General features: G+C 28.1%; 3 protein-coding genes and 1 pseudogene across 3 annotated transcripts in view; 2 read left to right on the top strand and 2 right to left on the bottom strand.

The window, feature by feature from the left end:
- Positions 1-2527: 2527 nt before the first annotated feature.
- Positions 2528-5709, bottom strand: LOC113373820. The gene is made up of 9 exons (XM_026614094.1): positions 5691-5709; positions 4737-4927; positions 4497-4565; positions 4354-4438; positions 4035-4212; positions 3770-3951; positions 3036-3204; positions 2789-2903; positions 2528-2731 (listed from the first exon to the last, which is right to left on the bottom strand). The coding sequence occupies exons 1-9, from the start codon at positions 5707-5709 to the stop codon at positions 2528-2530; spliced, it is 1212 nt and encodes a 403-aa protein (XP_026469879.1).
- Positions 5710-10360: 4651 nt separating this feature from the next.
- On the bottom strand, positions 10361-11031 carry LOC113373819 (ubiquitin-like protein 4A). Its single transcript, XM_026614092.1, has 2 exons — positions 10870-11031; positions 10361-10702 (listed from the first exon to the last, which is right to left on the bottom strand). Exons 1-2 carry the CDS (start codon positions 10915-10917, stop codon positions 10361-10363), a joined length of 390 nt encoding a protein of 129 aa, XP_026469877.1. The 5' UTR covers positions 10918-11031.
- Positions 11032-11971: 940 nt separating this feature from the next.
- On the top strand, positions 11972-13615 carry LOC113373065 (annotated as a pseudogene).
- Positions 13616-14271: 656 nt separating this feature from the next.
- Positions 14272-17500, top strand: part of LOC113372150 (annexin B11-like) — a 6061-nt gene continuing 2832 nt past the window's right edge. The window contains exons 1-4 of the mRNA XM_026612473.1: positions 14272-14408; positions 16816-16864; positions 17016-17091; positions 17151-17251. Coding sequence (XP_026468258.1) covers positions 16847-16864; positions 17016-17091; positions 17151-17251 — 195 coding nt within the window. The 5' untranslated portion in view covers positions 14272-14408; positions 16816-16846. The remainder of the gene's footprint in view (positions 14409-16815; positions 16865-17015; positions 17092-17150; positions 17252-17500) is intronic.

Here is a 17500-nt window from a genome sequence, read left to right as displayed (position 1 = left end):
TGTAGTTTTTCGTCAATAATGCCCAATAATTTAAACTTTCGTAGGTTTGTGCTTACGGGTTTGAACACTAGACAATTTCTTTTTTGAGTCCACATTAACTCAAACATCAAACGAGAAGAATTTAATAAGTACATGAAACAATAAGCAGAACAATAATCTACTAATTTGCAGAGTAATGAATTGTTTCTACTGATATCACATTGCAAACTGAATATGCTTTTTGTGTCTACGTATCCATTAAGTTAGATTGTTTATTATAATCTATTAAGTATTCTAAATTTTATATGAAAAAAATGTTAATAATATATTATAAACTCTATTTCCGAATCTCGTTTTGGCGCCCCCTAAGGCGTGCGCCCGCATTTTTTGCATGCATCGCATGCAAGGCAGGTCCGGCCCTGTATATATGTATATATGTATGTATATATATATATATATATATATATATACAGTAGAACCTCGATTATCCGGACCTCGGTTATACGGATTCGCGATTATCTTGACATAATCGCGTCGGAACTTGCATATTCTGATGTGCATATATACATTAATACATTCTCTGTTTTGACGTGCATATATACATTTTTAAAGGGTGATATTATCCCTTAAAGATAAAATAAATATTATAGAATCATTAAAAAAGGCGAAACCGGCCGTAAGTTAGCTGATAGGTATGGTGCAGTGTAGAAACATCCACTATAAGCGATATTAAAAAAAATGCCGATTCAATTTTGTCGTACACTTGTAAGTTAGATAGTAAAGAGAGTAGTGAAAATCGGAAAATGGTGAAGAGACCGAATAATGAACTCTTAGAAGAAGCCTTATATTGTTGATATTTACAAAAACGATCAACAAATTATTTGTAAGCAACTTTTCTTCTTCATTGATACTTTACGTACCACCTGAATATTTTACCTCATGATTAATATAATATGTATAATGTAATCTAAGAAAATATGTAAGTGTGAATTTTCTAATAAACATCGATTCTTTTTTATATATATGTATGCATTTGTTATTTTTGATAAACAAAACATTATTCTTCATAATTTGGACTATCCGGATGCCTATCGATAACAATTAGTCCGGATAATCGAGGTTCTACTGTATGTGTATATATGCATACGCGTAGGTTTATATGAATGTGTATATATGTGTACTTATATAGTTATGCCTATATTCTTTTTCTTTTTATTCATATAATATCTAGTCTCTATTACCTTTTCTATCTTTTATATTGTGTTTGTGTTAGTGTGATGTTTTGTTAATTTCCTCTTATATTTATAGTATTATACCAATCCACAGGTATTATAATTACCTAGATATACTAATTTTTCATATTGTTTTTAGATCCACTGATGATGACATTAAATTGAATGTCGAAACGTTTGGAATTAAAGATTAATTTATAAATCTTTGCTTTTTATTCTTTGATGTATCGCCCCACAAGAACTTACTTATGCATATATATATACATATATATATATATATATATATATATTAAATTTTTTATATATAATTTTGATGTTGAAATATGTGATATTCAGTTTTCAGGGCAATACATCAATTAAAAAATTTTGTATGAACTTTAAAACATTTTTATTTTTTCCATACGTTTCGACACATTGTTTTGTGTCATCTTCAGTGGACTATGTAATTGAATTAATCCTAATTATTTCATATTATAAACGTTCACAATGCACCAAAAAACCAATCCTTGTCATTTTATATTGAACAATATATAAATTTTCGAATGAGATTTTTAAGAAATTGTAAAGTACATCACGATGTGATCACGTTGATCAATTCTTCATCTTGTCAATACAAGTCAAATGTTTTTTGAATTATTAAAATCGGACGCTCCGTTCTCTTAAAAACTGAGTTACCGTGTTCGGCACTTTTTGCCCCGTATATTTGGAACGGCTGGATCGGCCTTCGCCAAAAACTAATTAGCACGTCTCCTTATCAATACAAATCGAATGCTTTTTGAATTATTCAAATCGGTTGATCCGTGTTCCCGAAATCGTCGACGAAAATTTGTATCCGCACATACATACACACACGTACATACATACATACATACATACATACACACACACACACACATACATCCATTTTTTCTAAGGTATGCCAAAATGTTCAGAAACCTCTGAAACGTAAAGATATATAAAAATTTTCGATTTTTTTGCGATTACTATAACTTGCCCTACGGGAAGTTAATAAATAAATATATTTTGTACATATTTGTGATCTAGTGTTTTTAACACAAAACTTGTAATTCTTCTATATAATTTATATTTAATTATCCAACGATATTAAGCAATTGGAATTTAAATATCACTTAAAATTCATTGAAAAGCGGTTGAAATTTGAAATTATTTATTTTATTTCTTAATGTCCATATACATTGTATATTTGGGCCTGCTCTGCTCAAAAGCATTATATGTGAATTTTACTGAAGTATTTGTATGGAACACTTCATTATCAAACATATGTAGCTTTACATTATCTTTCATTATTTAATCATTTAAGTTCTTCTTCGTCGTTCTATAACACTTTGTCTCCATTTTCCAGCTCGAATGGACAAGGTGTGTTCTATACGTTTTCGATTATCATACAACTGTTTTTCGACAGTTTTCAAAATTTCAGAATCACAACCAGTAACACGTAGATCTAAAATTCTGATTTGTTGATTGGATAATTGCTCTTCAACAAATTTTTCAGAAAACGCCTTCAACAAAAAAAAAAGTTTAAACCTAATTAAATATATATGTTTTATATCAGTTACCTTTCCTAAATAGTTGTTTGATAAATTAATTTCTTCCAAATGCGCATTATTTTTATAGCAAAGCGCAAATTGCTCGAAAACTTTAGCAGTTATAGAACAGCATGATAAATCGACACTGTAAATAACGACAAAATGGTACAAAAATACTTCAATCAATAATAATCAATAGCTATTTTCAATAAACGTTAGTTGGACAAACTTAATTTCCGATTTTTCTCCTGGAGCTGGAATAATTAGTTCTACTCACAACTTAATTTGCTTATTGAATGTAAGTCCTTTAAAGATTTTAGAGGCAGCTTCGTCTTTTATTGGATTTAGCCTCAGCGACAATCCCAACAAGGATAATTCATCTGATTCAGAATCTTCATTAGAACTTTCAAAGATTGCTGATGCCAGTAATTGTCCGCCGATATTACCTATTTACAATAATTCAAATATTTAGCTGTAATTAAGAATATTTATAAATAAAATCCCTATCTTAACTCTCGAATAAGTAGACGTTTTTTTTATTATTTATTTATATCATATATATTTTATATATTAACCTTATAATTTTATTTTATTAGATTGTATATAATTATATAGCGCACCATATATTCTTTTTTTTTTTGTCAACAATGTTATAAAATTAGTCCCTCCATAGTTCTTGCCTACCCTTTTTACATTTTTTGCACTCTTATTAGCGTGCTCTGCACCCGCCCTAGTCGCTCCTCCCAAGCAATGGCAATTAAGATAGGTATTGATTCCAATTCGACTCTTGTGAAACTGAGTGTATGTATGGTTAAATCATAGTCTGCATATTGCAGAAAATAATGAAAGCGAAAGTCGCTGAAATCGAATATGTTCAAAAATCATCAAATAAGTTTATTTGTTAACTTGTTTGTTTGTTGAACGGAGTGCAATTTAACCAATTCGTTCACTCGTTTCAATATATCCACATATTGGCAAACAAAATAAAAAATTCTTAACCATGTTATGTACCTATTTCATTGTCACAAAGATCCAAATATCTGAGCATAGCGTTTGACTGTACTAAACTGGCGACATGTGCAGCTCCTTCATCTCCTAAGGAACAATGTGGAAGTGACAACTCTTCCAAGCCACATCGTAATAAAGAATCAAAAAGAAAAGCAGTTCCCCCACATAGTCTTGTTCTATATATTCTGATAAAAATGATTTAATGTAGACTTAGAGAAATTGCAGTGTTTTTTGTATCTTTATATAATATCATATTAATTTAACTTACTTAAGTGATCTAAGATGTGTGCAATTAGCGAGACCATTTGACAAATCTTTGATGTCCAGAAGTGTTGGATCGTAGCAGCCAAATTCAAACTGTCGCCTCAAATCTTTCACACTATATGTTATGTGTAACTTTGTTAAATGAGGAAAGCATTCGAGAAAACATGATATTGGTATATGCTCTGAAATAAAATCAGTAAACTGTGCTATAGGATTTAAAACTATTTTTATATCAGAAAGATATGATAGTTGTTTGTAAATAACAAATTACTTATTAGTACAAATTTATTACTTATTAATTTAATTAATTATTTATATATTACCATTATCAACGACGTTATTAGGCACCATTTGAGTCAAATTCAATTCTTTAACGTGTTGAGAGCAAAGATTTTGTAAATTATCGATCTGCAAATGAAAAAGATAAATTTATAATTATGGAAATCATTTATTTAATATTTATTACGGTTTTTCTGGTGCAGTCATCAGGATTCAAGTTCTCTATGGTTTCAGCTGCATGCATTTCCATATAAGTCTGGAAGAAATATTTATTTAAAATTTATGTATACTGTACACAGAGTTAAATAGTTGTAATATGCGATAGGCCATAAAAAATATATGTTTGTTTCGGAAACAAGCTATATAGCTTTAAGATTAAATACTTTCGGGAGTTAAACATATGACTATTATTACTATTTAGTTTTACCTGCAACCAGGTTTTAGATTTTGCCTTTTTCTTGTTGAGGTGTGGCCAACGATCTTCAAAAGCTCGTCTCCAAAATGCTTCCGAACGTACAAGTTTAGATGTCTTTTCATTTTGAGCCAAATCACTTGATAGACATTCGGCTAAATAATCAAGATCTTCACATTTGCATATCTCATTGTATAATGTATAATCTATATTAAATAAATAAAAACATGGTTGTACAATATATGTAATTTTTTTTATATTAATTAATAATTTATTAAAACGACATAAACGTTTTGACAAAATTGCCAAACATTTTTAAGCTTTTGTAAGACTTCTTTATAAACCTGAAGTTAATTTCTTTTTATTAGTTTTGAAATTATAAACTTTGAATTTGATTAAACTCTATAAGAACTTGCGTTGATTAGTTTTGCAAGACGATCGGCCTAGACATTTTATTAAGCCGGCGACAGACGTTACTGTATACTGCACAGGTATACAGTAACGTCTGTCGCCGGCTTAATAAAATGTCTAGGCCGATGTCTATGAGAGCGCAACCAGTCAAATTTTCACAGTGCCCACAGACGACTCAAGTGTTTGCGCAAACCAAGTCATAGCTTGCGCAATTATGCAGAAAAGTATGTTGCCGGCTGTAGGATTAGCGGAAAAGAGCAAAAAAATTGGTTATTGAAAAAAATGCTGAACAAACGCTAATCGGGCTGATTGGTTTAAAATTAGTATAGTTAATAATAATAATATTAATAACAAATTAATAATATTATAAATTAATAATTCAAATGAATTCATCATAACTGTTTCAAAAAGCTATTTTTTGTGTCAACGATGGTGCCATATCATGACAAATAGTGACAAATACTGTCATAAACTAACATGCGCCAGCAACCTTAGTTCAATCTGACAGCCATGTCATCGATATGACAGATTGTGTCATAATCTAAAATGCGCCAGTACCCTTAGTTTTAACTGACATTTTCGTTATTTGTTAGTGTCGTTAGTATTTGTAGAAGTTTAGTTAAATTATTATTAATTTTCAAATATTTTTTATGCAAAGAGTGTTTAGAATATGGGTAGTTAATTCCTGAATAACAATTTTAATGTACTATTTCTGTTATAAATATGAATACGCCAAGAAGATCATCGGTATGCAATTATTTATAAGCGTTATGTTTGTGTATAATATTTTTTTTCCATATTATGTGATATATTTCTTTTATTCATAGATTTTGAAATTGCCCAAAGAAACACTGACTGTGTCAACAATAGCGCCTGAAGCTGAATCCAAAAATCGGCGTGTAAATTTTTCATGTAGACGAAGTATAAAGTGAGTATTTTATTAGCACCTAATAAATATTAAAAAATTAATTACTTGGCTTGACTCCAGTTGTATGAATTTAGTTTTTTGTCCTTTCCTGACTTAATAGGTTCCCAATTTCCACATTCTGGAAGAAGAATCTGTTTTTTGTTCATTCTCTTTTGTATTTCATTATGAATATTAAAATTTAAATATTGAAATTTTCAGAATTTTCCATGATCAAAGTGATAATCAGGGATCTTATGAAATTTCTGATTATGATGTAACAGACAAACATGATAGTCCTCCACATAAAAAGGAGAAAAGATCCCATGAAACTTGTAATGATGATTTTAAGAAAATAAGTGAGTACCAAGTTGCTGATACCAATATTAAAAGCAAGCGCAGAACTATCACATTCAATGGTACTGAAGCAGATTTAGAATTAACACAAGTGGCAGAAAGTATTTTTGATAACAAAGAAAATGATATTGTTAAACCACAATCTAATGTGATAGTAAAAAATAAAAGAGCTACTATTTTATTTGGTGAACATGATGATGAGATGGAAATGACCATTGCAAATGATGCTGCCCAAATTGATACCGTGAGAAACAAACGAATGACTATAGTGTTTGATGATCAAGATGGTGAAATGGAAATGACCATTACAAATGATGCTGCCCAAATTGATACAGTGAGAAACAAACGAACAACTATAGTTTTTGCTGAACAAGATAATGATATGAATCTGACTCTTTGTGATAATACATCTCCAGGTGTTGGGGTCGAAACAAATAAACGAAAAACTATTGTATTTGAAGAGCATGATAATGATATGGATATGACTCTTCAAGAAACATCAATTTTGAAGACCAATGAATTACGACAACATGATGAGTGCTATTCTAATAAAGACTTAATTTCCTCAGAAAGCAATACAATGAGAAATATTTTTGAAAAAAATAATGAATCAGAAAGAACTGAGGCTTTATGTAACATGCAACCCATTGTTCCTTCTGTTATGGAGAAAAGCTCATCATTCAGTAATAAAAATGATGATAATATTATTATTGATAAATTTTCTAATAATGCAGTAAGTAAGACATCCTTGATGAAATGTAAAGCAGTTGTATGGAAATATCCAAACTTTGAGAAAAATCCTGAAGCATGTTCTAATGATACAGAAGCTGTTCATACACAGCAAACAGTTTTGACTACGAATCATCTTTTAAACAATATTTTATCTCCGGCATTACAAATTAAATCTGAAGTTTCAGCATCATCAGTTCAAGTTGAAGCAATGGTTAACGATGTGAGACCTGAAGCTGAAGAAATAACACAACTCTCTGAATATGCAATTAATAATCAAAACAATGCTGAAACCAATAATCAACATCTCCAAAGAAATTGTACAAGTATAATATTTGGTGATCAAAAGAATAATGTTGAAAGAAAGACCTTAGATTATAATAATTCAATTTTCAATGACAATGCTTTATCAAAATATAGTATATGCAATTCTAGTAAGAGTTTAATTCCTGCACTAGAATGCACTTCTGAAATAAATAATGAATCTGAAAGGACTGAGGCTCTATGTAACTTGCGACCTAATGTACCTTCTGCATTTGACTTAACATCTGGGTTAAACAAAGACGACAATCGTATCATGAATGATAATTCCAAACTGCTTGATAATTTAAATCAAACCTCATTATTAAAAGCAAATAATGAATCTCTAGTGCAATGTTATAAAACTTTTTTTACGCCACAATCAAATTCAAAATGTGAACAAAAAGAAACAATTCAACACACCAATCCTTCAGTGTTCAATAGTACTGAAAACAGTATCATGATGAGCAAAAATAATGAACTTCTTGAAAATAATTTGATACAAACACCAATAACAAGATCTATGAAAGTGGTAACCGATATTCATTCAGTTATTGATTTTAGTCTCGGATTTAATAAAGATGAAAGCAGTACAATACGTAATAAAAACCAATTATTGCCACCAAATATTTTGGAACAAAATTCATTGATAAAATCTAATAATGCTGCTACAAGTCAAAGTTATAAGACTTCTTCAGGACAATTAGATTCAAATGTAGTAAAACAGATAAGTTCAAATGAAGTTCATGCTCTTGATTCAGCATCTATATTAAGCCAAAACAAAAATAGTTTTATGATTAACAGAACCAATTCTTCTCTTTTGCAAAATAATGTACAACAAACATTAAAACCACAATTAGAATCATCAACTGTTATAGAAAAGAGAACAAACCCTGTTACACCTTCTATATTCGATATAACATCTGGGTTAAACAAAGATGAAAGCAGTATCATTGCCAAAAGAAGTACTTTGCTTTCAAACAACTCGACTCAAACACCATTATATTATTCAAGCAACATGCCTTCACATCAATTTTTTAAATACAGTGCTCAACCATATCCACATATTACCGAAGCACCAACAGTATCAGCTGTTGAAAACATTGCATCGTCAACAATGTACATGGATGTTGATCAAACTGCAGCTCTGATAGATGTATCTCAAGTAGAGCTCACACAAGTTGAAGATGATGATGATATATGCAACAATGGATCATTAATGGATAGAATAAATAATTTATACAGAGACATGAAAGTCTTTCCACTATCTCCCATAAAACCTTTTCAATTTAAAAAATCAGAAAATTTTGATTGTCTTTATTATGAAGATAAACTTTGCCGCTATTTGAAAAGTTTTACTGTTGCTGCAGAACCAAAAGTGGATAAGCAAGAAATTGAAAAAATGGTGAATGAACTGACAAAAGAATATGATTCTGTGGCAGAGGAGTTCAGACAATATAAAAAATCTATGGACTTGATGATTGTTAATAATAATTAATAATTCCATAAGAATAACATTCTTCTCAAATCATGGATAATGATAGATATGCAATTATATATATATATATATATATATATATATATATATATATATATATATTTGCATGCAATTATATATAAATATATATATAATAGCATGCAAATATAATTTAGAATTTAGCTAATCGCCATTTGTTGATAAATTGTGAGGAAAGATTTAGTTTCATGCCACTGTTAAGTAGCCAATTTTATTCATCTATAGTATAATTTTTATAAATAATTAAATCTGTATTTTAAATAAATTCACATTAATATAGGAAAAGCTCAAAAAAGTATTCAGTACAATATAAGTTTTATCTTTTGTTTAATTTTAGACTGTACATAGATTTTTCATTTAAAATGTTGAGCATTTATTAAGTTTTAATGATCTGTATTACAAAAAAGTATTGAATAATGTGTATATTTATAATGTCTTTACCTTTTTGTGAATATGTTATACCTTTTTTAACACAGTCTATTTACTCAAGATTATAATAAATATTTGAGTTAATCCAATGGAATTATTTTCATTGCAAGCACTAATACAAATATTGTTTTTGTTTTCCGTATATATTATGGTCTATTATTTATTTAAAAAAAAGTTAATGTATATCATACAAAATTACCTGCCCAAGTTAATGCTATTCTTTTAATGCATAAACTTGCCAAGGCCTCCGGAGTGTTACTATCCCACAAGAAATCTTCTGATTTAACTTTTCTATCTGATGAAATATTATTTGTTGATTGATAAGCAAAAACAGTGTTTATATTCACAGTAAAAGGTACTCTCATTTTTATTGTAATTGTTTGACATTGCAATATATGCTAATATAATTTGTTGGTGTGGGCTAGGTTATTATAAGTTGAGCCCTCTCCAATAAACTTGTTAAATCAATATATATGGTCTCTCATAGCTACATCTATATGGTTGAAGCAGTTATTTAGAACTACCATGAAGATTATAATCAAGCAATTAATAAATTTCTAATTATATTTTTAAATTCTCTCAATTTCTAATATAATGTAATCATTTGGAAAAAAATTACAATTTTGTTACTAGCATAAACCTTTTATCAAAGTATTCAGTAATATAATAGTTGAAAAATATGATACAGAAAAATGAAAACATAATTAAACATCTAAAAATACTTAGTTTTTATATTGAATGTACAGAAAAGAAACTATTATATGTAGTCAATATAATATGCTCTAGAAAAATGATCAACTATTATATGCAACTCCTTAAAATTTTAACTGGATTTAGTTGTTCCGCACAGAGAGAAACATGAACATTAAAAATTGAAATACTTAAATCATTGATTTAATATTATTTTATTATAGAAATATAAATAATGGAAGTCATACCTACACAATTGTTAAAATTTAAAATAACGTAATAACAGACACAAATTATTTCATTTTACAGTGCATCTGAGGTAGCTAATCTTTCTATATCATCTAAACTTAATAAAGCAGTTTTTCTTTTAAATTCAATCATAAAACTTTTAGCAAATTGTTGAGCCATTTCATCACTGTAGAATTTTTTGAAATATTTTACTAATTCATCATTTAAATTTAGAACTTCTTGTTTTTTTATCACTAGTAATAACTTTGTTCCTTCTTTTATGCTATCATAAAATTCGACAGAGTTTTCATCTATAAGGGGCCTCCCTGCTAAAAGCAATGTCTGTTGAGGTCCAGATATGTTTAAACGAGACATTGCTTCATTTTTTATTTGTTTTATTGTTGTGTCTTTGTTAACCTGCAATAAAAATATATATTAAATATAGTGATAATAGAATGCTGAAAAATATTTCTATAATCTATAACTCAGGATTGAATTAGTATATTTTTTATTTGTATAACACCTGTCTAAATGAAACTATTGCATTTCATTATTTTTATTTCAACAAAGATTTAGATACGTACCTCTAACCAACAGTCACTTCCTTTTAGTACTTTTATTAAAATCTTCATATTGTGAAAATGAGATCTTAAAAATATGAAAAATTACGAGACGGACGTGACAGAAATCGGTCAATAAACAAATTTATTTCAGAATAGCTTCATACCTGGGCAAGATATCATACTTCAAACTGAAAAGGATCTCTTCAGTTTCGCGTTCTCTGTTGGTAGTATTGATTAGTGAGCAGCTACATTGCTGAATACATATACGTAAATAATTCTGTTTGAATTTTTAACCACGTATTTATTTTTAAAATAATACTTTTGCTTTCACTATAAATAAAAACCATAACTATTTCAATAATAATAATAAGAATTATGCTCATTTATCTATAATAAGAACTAATCAATGCGATCTTACAATTGAAATCGACATGTTCTTACCGAGTTTCATAAAATGAATTTTATATTTTCGAAATCAGTGCTGCCGATAATTACCAAGTTAATTTTATAAAAAGAAATAAAATCATCGAAATAATTTTGAAATACATAGCAAAATTTATCTTTAAAAAAAAACTTCAACTTTAAAATTTAAAATTTCAAAATCTTTGTAAATGGTGAGTAAACTCGAGTTTAGGATTAGATCTATTCAACAAGACAAGAATATGTATTAACAATCAGAAACATTCGTTTACAATTAACAAAATAAGAATTTACAAAGTTACAATTTTAAGTAATTACAATACAATATAAACATTTGATTTTAGTATATAGACAAGCTGCTTGCAAATTGTAGTGTAATTTGCATTGGATGAACAAAATTTACTTATTTCATTGTTTTTATTTACTTATGTGAAGGCCAATAAATGAATAAAAAAATTATTGCAAAAACTTGAGTTATTTACAAAAGTGCATTAAATAACTTTCGTTCGCCATTTTGTCAATAGAGGAGCGTTCATCGTTCGTCAATAAATTCGTTTTCATAAGGGTTAGTCATTATAGTTAGTACAATTTTATATCTATGGTGTCTTATGTCACAACACGTCAAGTTTTGTTTAAATTAGTTAAATAATTTTGCAATGATTAGCACATTTGAATAATATACTTTACGCAGATGTAAAAAAACTTTTAACAATTTTTAATTAGTTAAATTATTAATTAAGTTAAAAAAATGAAACAACAAAGACAAAGAGAAGGTGACAAACCAATTATGTGTGAAGAAATTTCTTCTACGTTCGAAAGAAATCTGTCAAATTTAAAAATCTCCCACGAACGAAATTTCCTAACTCAAGTAACTCATGTAAATCAACGACATTATGCAAATCCTAGAGATCCTACATCCCGATCAAATCCTAAGTGTATGTTCCTTTAAAGCTTTCCTGATTTTACTTTTTTTTTTACTTTCATTATAAAATGTTATTATTCTATCTTCATTTTTGAAATATTACAGATGAAGAAGACAATGGCTTGAATACAACCCAAGCAACAATAGCTGTGTTAATTATATTCATTACTTCACTAGTAGCAGTTTCATTAATTTATATGAATTTTCCACCTTTAGAAGAGTAAGATCAATTCTGAGGAGTTGCTATGATTTTGATATTACAAAAATAAGTGTCTGTATTGATAGTCAATTTTCTGTTAATTGATATTAAAAGGATTACAACTGTAGTTGCGTGTTCCTTTGGATTTCATTAAAATAATTTAGTTGCTGCTTAAAGATTCATATGTATATTTCATTATACAGATATATATGATAGATCTGCATTGATAAATTATTTTATTATGAACTAATCAAAATGTTGTTTTTGTAATTCTTTGAATAATATTTTGAACTATTAAGTTCAAATTTTTTTGAGTATCTAAATAATCATTTTAAAGTAAAAAATTTAATAAAAGTATGCTTATTTTTGTCTTCAGAATCATTGTAAATGCTCAATGTATTCTTAATAACTGTTTATTCAACTTTATGAATAATTTATACCAATTTTAGTTATGAAAAAAAGTTCATAAAATTACCATGGGATATAGAAGAGGCAAAACAATTAGGTGTTGTATTGGAGCGATACAAAGATAGATATTTTTTTGAAGTTTTATCTGGAATCTGTGTGGTTTACGTATTGTATCCTTACTCAAATAATTATATATTGTAATATAATTAAAATTATATTATTCCTTATGTATTTATTAGTTTGCAAACATTTGCAATACCGGGTTCATTATTTTTATCTATTCTGTCAGGCTTTCTGTTCCCATTTATCACAGCAATAACTTTGATATGTGTCTGTTCAACATTGGGCGCATCATTGTGTTATATGCTATCACAATTACTAGGAAGAAAAATTATAAAACATATTTCCCTGAACGAGCAGCTGAGTGGGCAAAAACAGTCAATCGTAATAAAAATGATTTATTCAATTATATGTTGTTCTTACGAATAACTCCTTTGCTGCCAAATTGGTTTATAAATTTAGTGGCCCCTGTAGTTGGAGTACCATTGTTTCCTTTTGCATTTGGTACTTTATTCGGTAAATGAGTATTATATATAAAGAAATTAGACTTGGAACAGGAATAACAATATTATTAATTTTAGGTGTTATGCCTCCGTCCATTTTGGCTATACAAGCTGGTAAAACTCTCAATAATCTCACATCTACAAGTACATTATCATTGAATTCGGTTTTGGTGCTAGGAGGACTAGCAGTGGGGTCTTTAGTGCCTGTTCTGTTTCGTCAGAGACTCAAAAAGAAATTTGAATAATGTTGTTGTGTTTTAGGCAATTTTTTACATTATGAATTTAATATATAAATAAAAGTATTAAAGCTGTTAGATTATTGTTTTTACTGGTTGCAGTTTGTAACTGTTGAAAATTAACAAACTCAATTTGCAACATATGCTTCCCAATATTTATCATAAATCTCGATACTTTTTTCCTGATAACTTATTCTTATTTTATAGCTTTTAAATATAATTCCTTAATTTATATTCAATATGCATGCAGTTTGTACAGCATCCTTTTATTATTGAGTTATATTAATAATTATAATATTAAATTTTTAATAATGTATATTATATTTAAATCGCGAGGTTTGCTCCACAGAATTATGCACATGTGCCAACACTAAAATAATAATCTATATATAATGATGTGTATAATCTGAAACAAAGCATTTTATAAATAAAATGTGAAAGTTTTTCTTCAGATAGTAGATTCTGATCCTTGATATTGATCATTTTATATTAACTAATCATTGATAGCTTTTATTCCATATTTAATTGGTATCTTAACAAAGATCTCTCATTGATATAGATCGCATAGATCTCTCATATTGTAAATTGACAGAGATCTCCCACGTGACCAGGTCACGTGGTATCTGATTCATGTTTGCTGTTTGACGTATCATTTGTATTTTTTGCTAAATGAGTGTTAGATGCAACAAGTGTATATTTTTAGATTTTTTCTCGGTAAAGTGATTTTGTGATCGGTGTACAAATCGGAATATTGTCGATCGTGTAAAAAAATAAAAAGATAAATAAGTTCTCTGTTAAAGTTCTCTTGACTGGTAAGTTTGTTACAATTATTGTATATTTATACCAGAAAGACCTAATTTCCATTTCTATATATTGCTTCTATGAATCACTCGTTTAATGAGTGATATAATTACTTACACATCTTCTTTCATGAATTTGCCTATAAAAATGTTTTCCAAAAAACAAAATATAATTGTATAAGTTGTTCCAAGTATATTCGTTCATGGGTGTAGCCGGGAGAATAATTTACACAGTATGTATTTATTATGTTGCATGCCCTATTTGGGGTTTGAATACTCATTGTAGGGAGCAATATGATTTTTTTTTTATTGACGTTGGATTTATTTGGGTTTGCTGCTTGCCAAAATTTATACTCTGAAATATTTTTGATATACAAAAAAAATCAAAAAAAAGTTTTTTTTCCAAAAACAATTGTTTTGCCAACACAAGCATAATAATTTTTAGGATCATTCAAATCGGATACTCCGTTCTCTCAAAAACAAGATTTCTATTTTCTGCACTCTTTGCTCCGTATTTCTGAAACGGCTGGACCTGCCTTTGCCAAAAACTAATCAGCACATCTCCCTATCAATAGGAATAGAATATTTTTTGAATCATTCAAAGCGGTTGAGCGGTACTCCCGAAAATGTCGACGAAAATTTCACACACACATCCATTTTTGTGTTCAGAAACCTCTAAAACGTCGATTTAAAAAATGCAAAAAATTTCGATTATTGATCCATTACTATAACTTATCCTACGGGATGTTAATATAAATAATATAAAGATACTTGATTTTATTTAATAATAGTACTAAAATAATTGAACGAAATAAAACAGCTATAAACATTTATTATAAGAGTAAAAAATATATTACCTAATCAGATAAATGGCATTATAGAAAAAGGAACATACTAGCCATAAGCCCCTGATCGCCAAGCTTTGATAATATATATAATTATATATTAAGATATATACAATATTTATGAACAACTTCCTTGTATTATTTAAGATCTGTCGATAAAATTTTATATCAATGCTTGATAAATATGTATTTATCCAAAATTCAAAATATTAAATTGCTTCAGAAAACCAGATACCATCATTACCATCAAACAGGCTATGCAAACAACTCTATTTAGCAAACCTCTGTTTGGAGAATTAATTCTTTAAATAACAATTGTTATCAGTAATGGAAAGTTTTACATTCCATAACAACTTATTAAGGTGTTAAACATGAAACAAAGTAAATACTTCGGTTTTTCATTTGATCTCTGGGATAAACATGATTATTTTATCAAATCTGGTTAAAGACAAACATTTTTTCATCTTAATTTTCTATTTAAATATGAGGAGCTATCTTGTTTAGTGATTATTCTTGAGCTTCTCCACAGGATAATGAAATATACCGATTGACTATGAAGAAAACTACGCATATTTTTATAAAGAGTTGCTTATAAAGTTTTTTTAAACCTGTTCGAATAGTTTTATCTATTTATTGCCATCAGTATTAATATTGATTTGTTTCATTTCTAGGACATGAAATATTTACTTTTGTAAATAAGTAATTAGTTGCATGTTGAAGTCTGTCGGTTGTACTGTAAAATCGATAGATAGTTCTATATATATATATTGAGAGTCCATAACCGCTGGGCCTGCCATCCCAAAAATTTAATCAGTTCGTCAATACAAGTAAAAGGTTTTTTGAATTATTAAAATCGGACGCTTCGTTCTCTTAAAATCTAAGTTACCCTTTTTGACAATTTTTGCCCCGTATATCCGTAACGGGTGGACCTGTCTTTGCCAAAAACCAATCAGCACGTCTCCTTATTAATACGAATCGAATGTTTTTTGAATTATCGAAATCGGTTGATCGGTGTTCCCGGAATCGTCGACGAAAATTTGTATCCGCACACACATACACATACACACACACATCCATTTTTTCTATGATATGCCAAAATGTTCAGAAACTCTTGAAACGTAAAGATATATAAAATAATTCATTTTTGATTTTTTTTGCGATTACTAAGTTAAAAATCAATTTGGTAACAAATATACATATTTCTATCGCATTTTTTATTATCTAATCCAATAATCATATATATTTCTATCTGATCAAAATTAAAAATTACAAATTATTTATCATTACTTTAAATATTGAAATTTTTACGTAATAATTGAGATTATTAAAATGATTAAATAAAAAGTGTATAAGCCATCAGAGAAAATTATCTATCCTTGAGATTATCTTTATTGGGCGGTTATTTATATTGTTGAGGTGCTATATTTTTTATGAATAAATTCACATGTTTATTTAATTATTCAATTTTAAATATGCTGTAAATATATATTACCATATTGATTATTATATTGTTTGTGTTTCTGCCAAAAATAATTACTTTGAATTACCTTTTAATGAATATGTGTGTGTTTCAGAATACAAGGTTGTACACTAACGACTACCATAATGAGTTTCTATTATCCTGTAAGTATTACTCTAATTTTAATAATTATAATATGTGTATAATAGTATAATATATTAATATAATATTTATTTATACTTAATTTACTTGTACAACGCATAAAAATCCACTTTTTTTTCTTTTAATCATTTCTCATTTTATATATTATTACAGCCTTCGCCCACTGTTTTCCCAGCAGAGGATTTCGATCCAAGGGCTGATGCTGAAGTATTAAGAAAAGCCATGAAAGGTAATACTGAGATAAATTTAATTTAGTTTAATATTAGTTAAATTTTTATTACATTGAAGGATTTGGTACTGATGAAAAGGCTATCATAGGAGTTCTAACTAATAGATCAAATGAACAACGACAACAAATTGAGCTGGAATTCAAAACATTATATGGAAAAGTATGTTTTAATTTACATTTTGATTTTACCATATTGCTAATGTTAGTTTTTTTATTAATAGGATCTGATAAACAATTTGAAAAGTGAGTTGACTGGTAATTTTGAAAAATTAGTTGTAGCTCTGATGACACCGTTACCAGTTTATATTGCTAAAGCAATTAGAGAAAGCCATGAAGGTTTGTAAAAATTATTTCAAATATTTATGGTAAGGCATTAAATTTAAAATATACAAATTCATTTTAGGCCTAG

The sequence above is a fragment of the Ctenocephalides felis genome, unplaced genomic scaffold (genome assembly GCF_003426905.1).
Source record: "Ctenocephalides felis isolate EL2017-DRISC unplaced genomic scaffold, ASM342690v1 CF-g0.4_SCAFFOLD_01604, whole genome shotgun sequence".
Lineage (NCBI taxonomy): Eukaryota > Metazoa > Arthropoda > Insecta > Siphonaptera > Pulicidae > Ctenocephalides > Ctenocephalides felis.
This window is presented reverse-complemented; position numbering and strand designations above follow the sequence as displayed.

What these genes read in the sequence shown, in the direction of transcription:
- LOC113373820 (XM_026614094.1), bottom strand. An exon ending in ATGACTGCACCAGAAAAACC is followed by an intron (nt 4,439 to 4,496) that starts GTAATAAATATT and finishes TTTCATTTGCAG; the next exon opens with ATCGATAATTTACAAAATCT. An exon ending in TTCAATAAGCAAATTAAGTT is followed by an intron (nt 2,904 to 3,035) that starts GTGAGTAGAACT and finishes CGTTATTTACAG; the next exon opens with TGTCGATTTATCATGCTGTT.
- LOC113373819 (XM_026614092.1), bottom strand. Translation starts at nt 10,917, where the DNA reads ATGAAGATTTTAATAAAAGTACTAAAAGGAAGTGACTGTTGGTTAGAG. An exon ending in GAAGTGACTGTTGGTTAGAG is followed by an intron (nt 10,703 to 10,869) that starts GTACGTATCTAA and finishes TTTTTATTGCAG; the next exon opens with GTTAACAAAGACACAACAAT.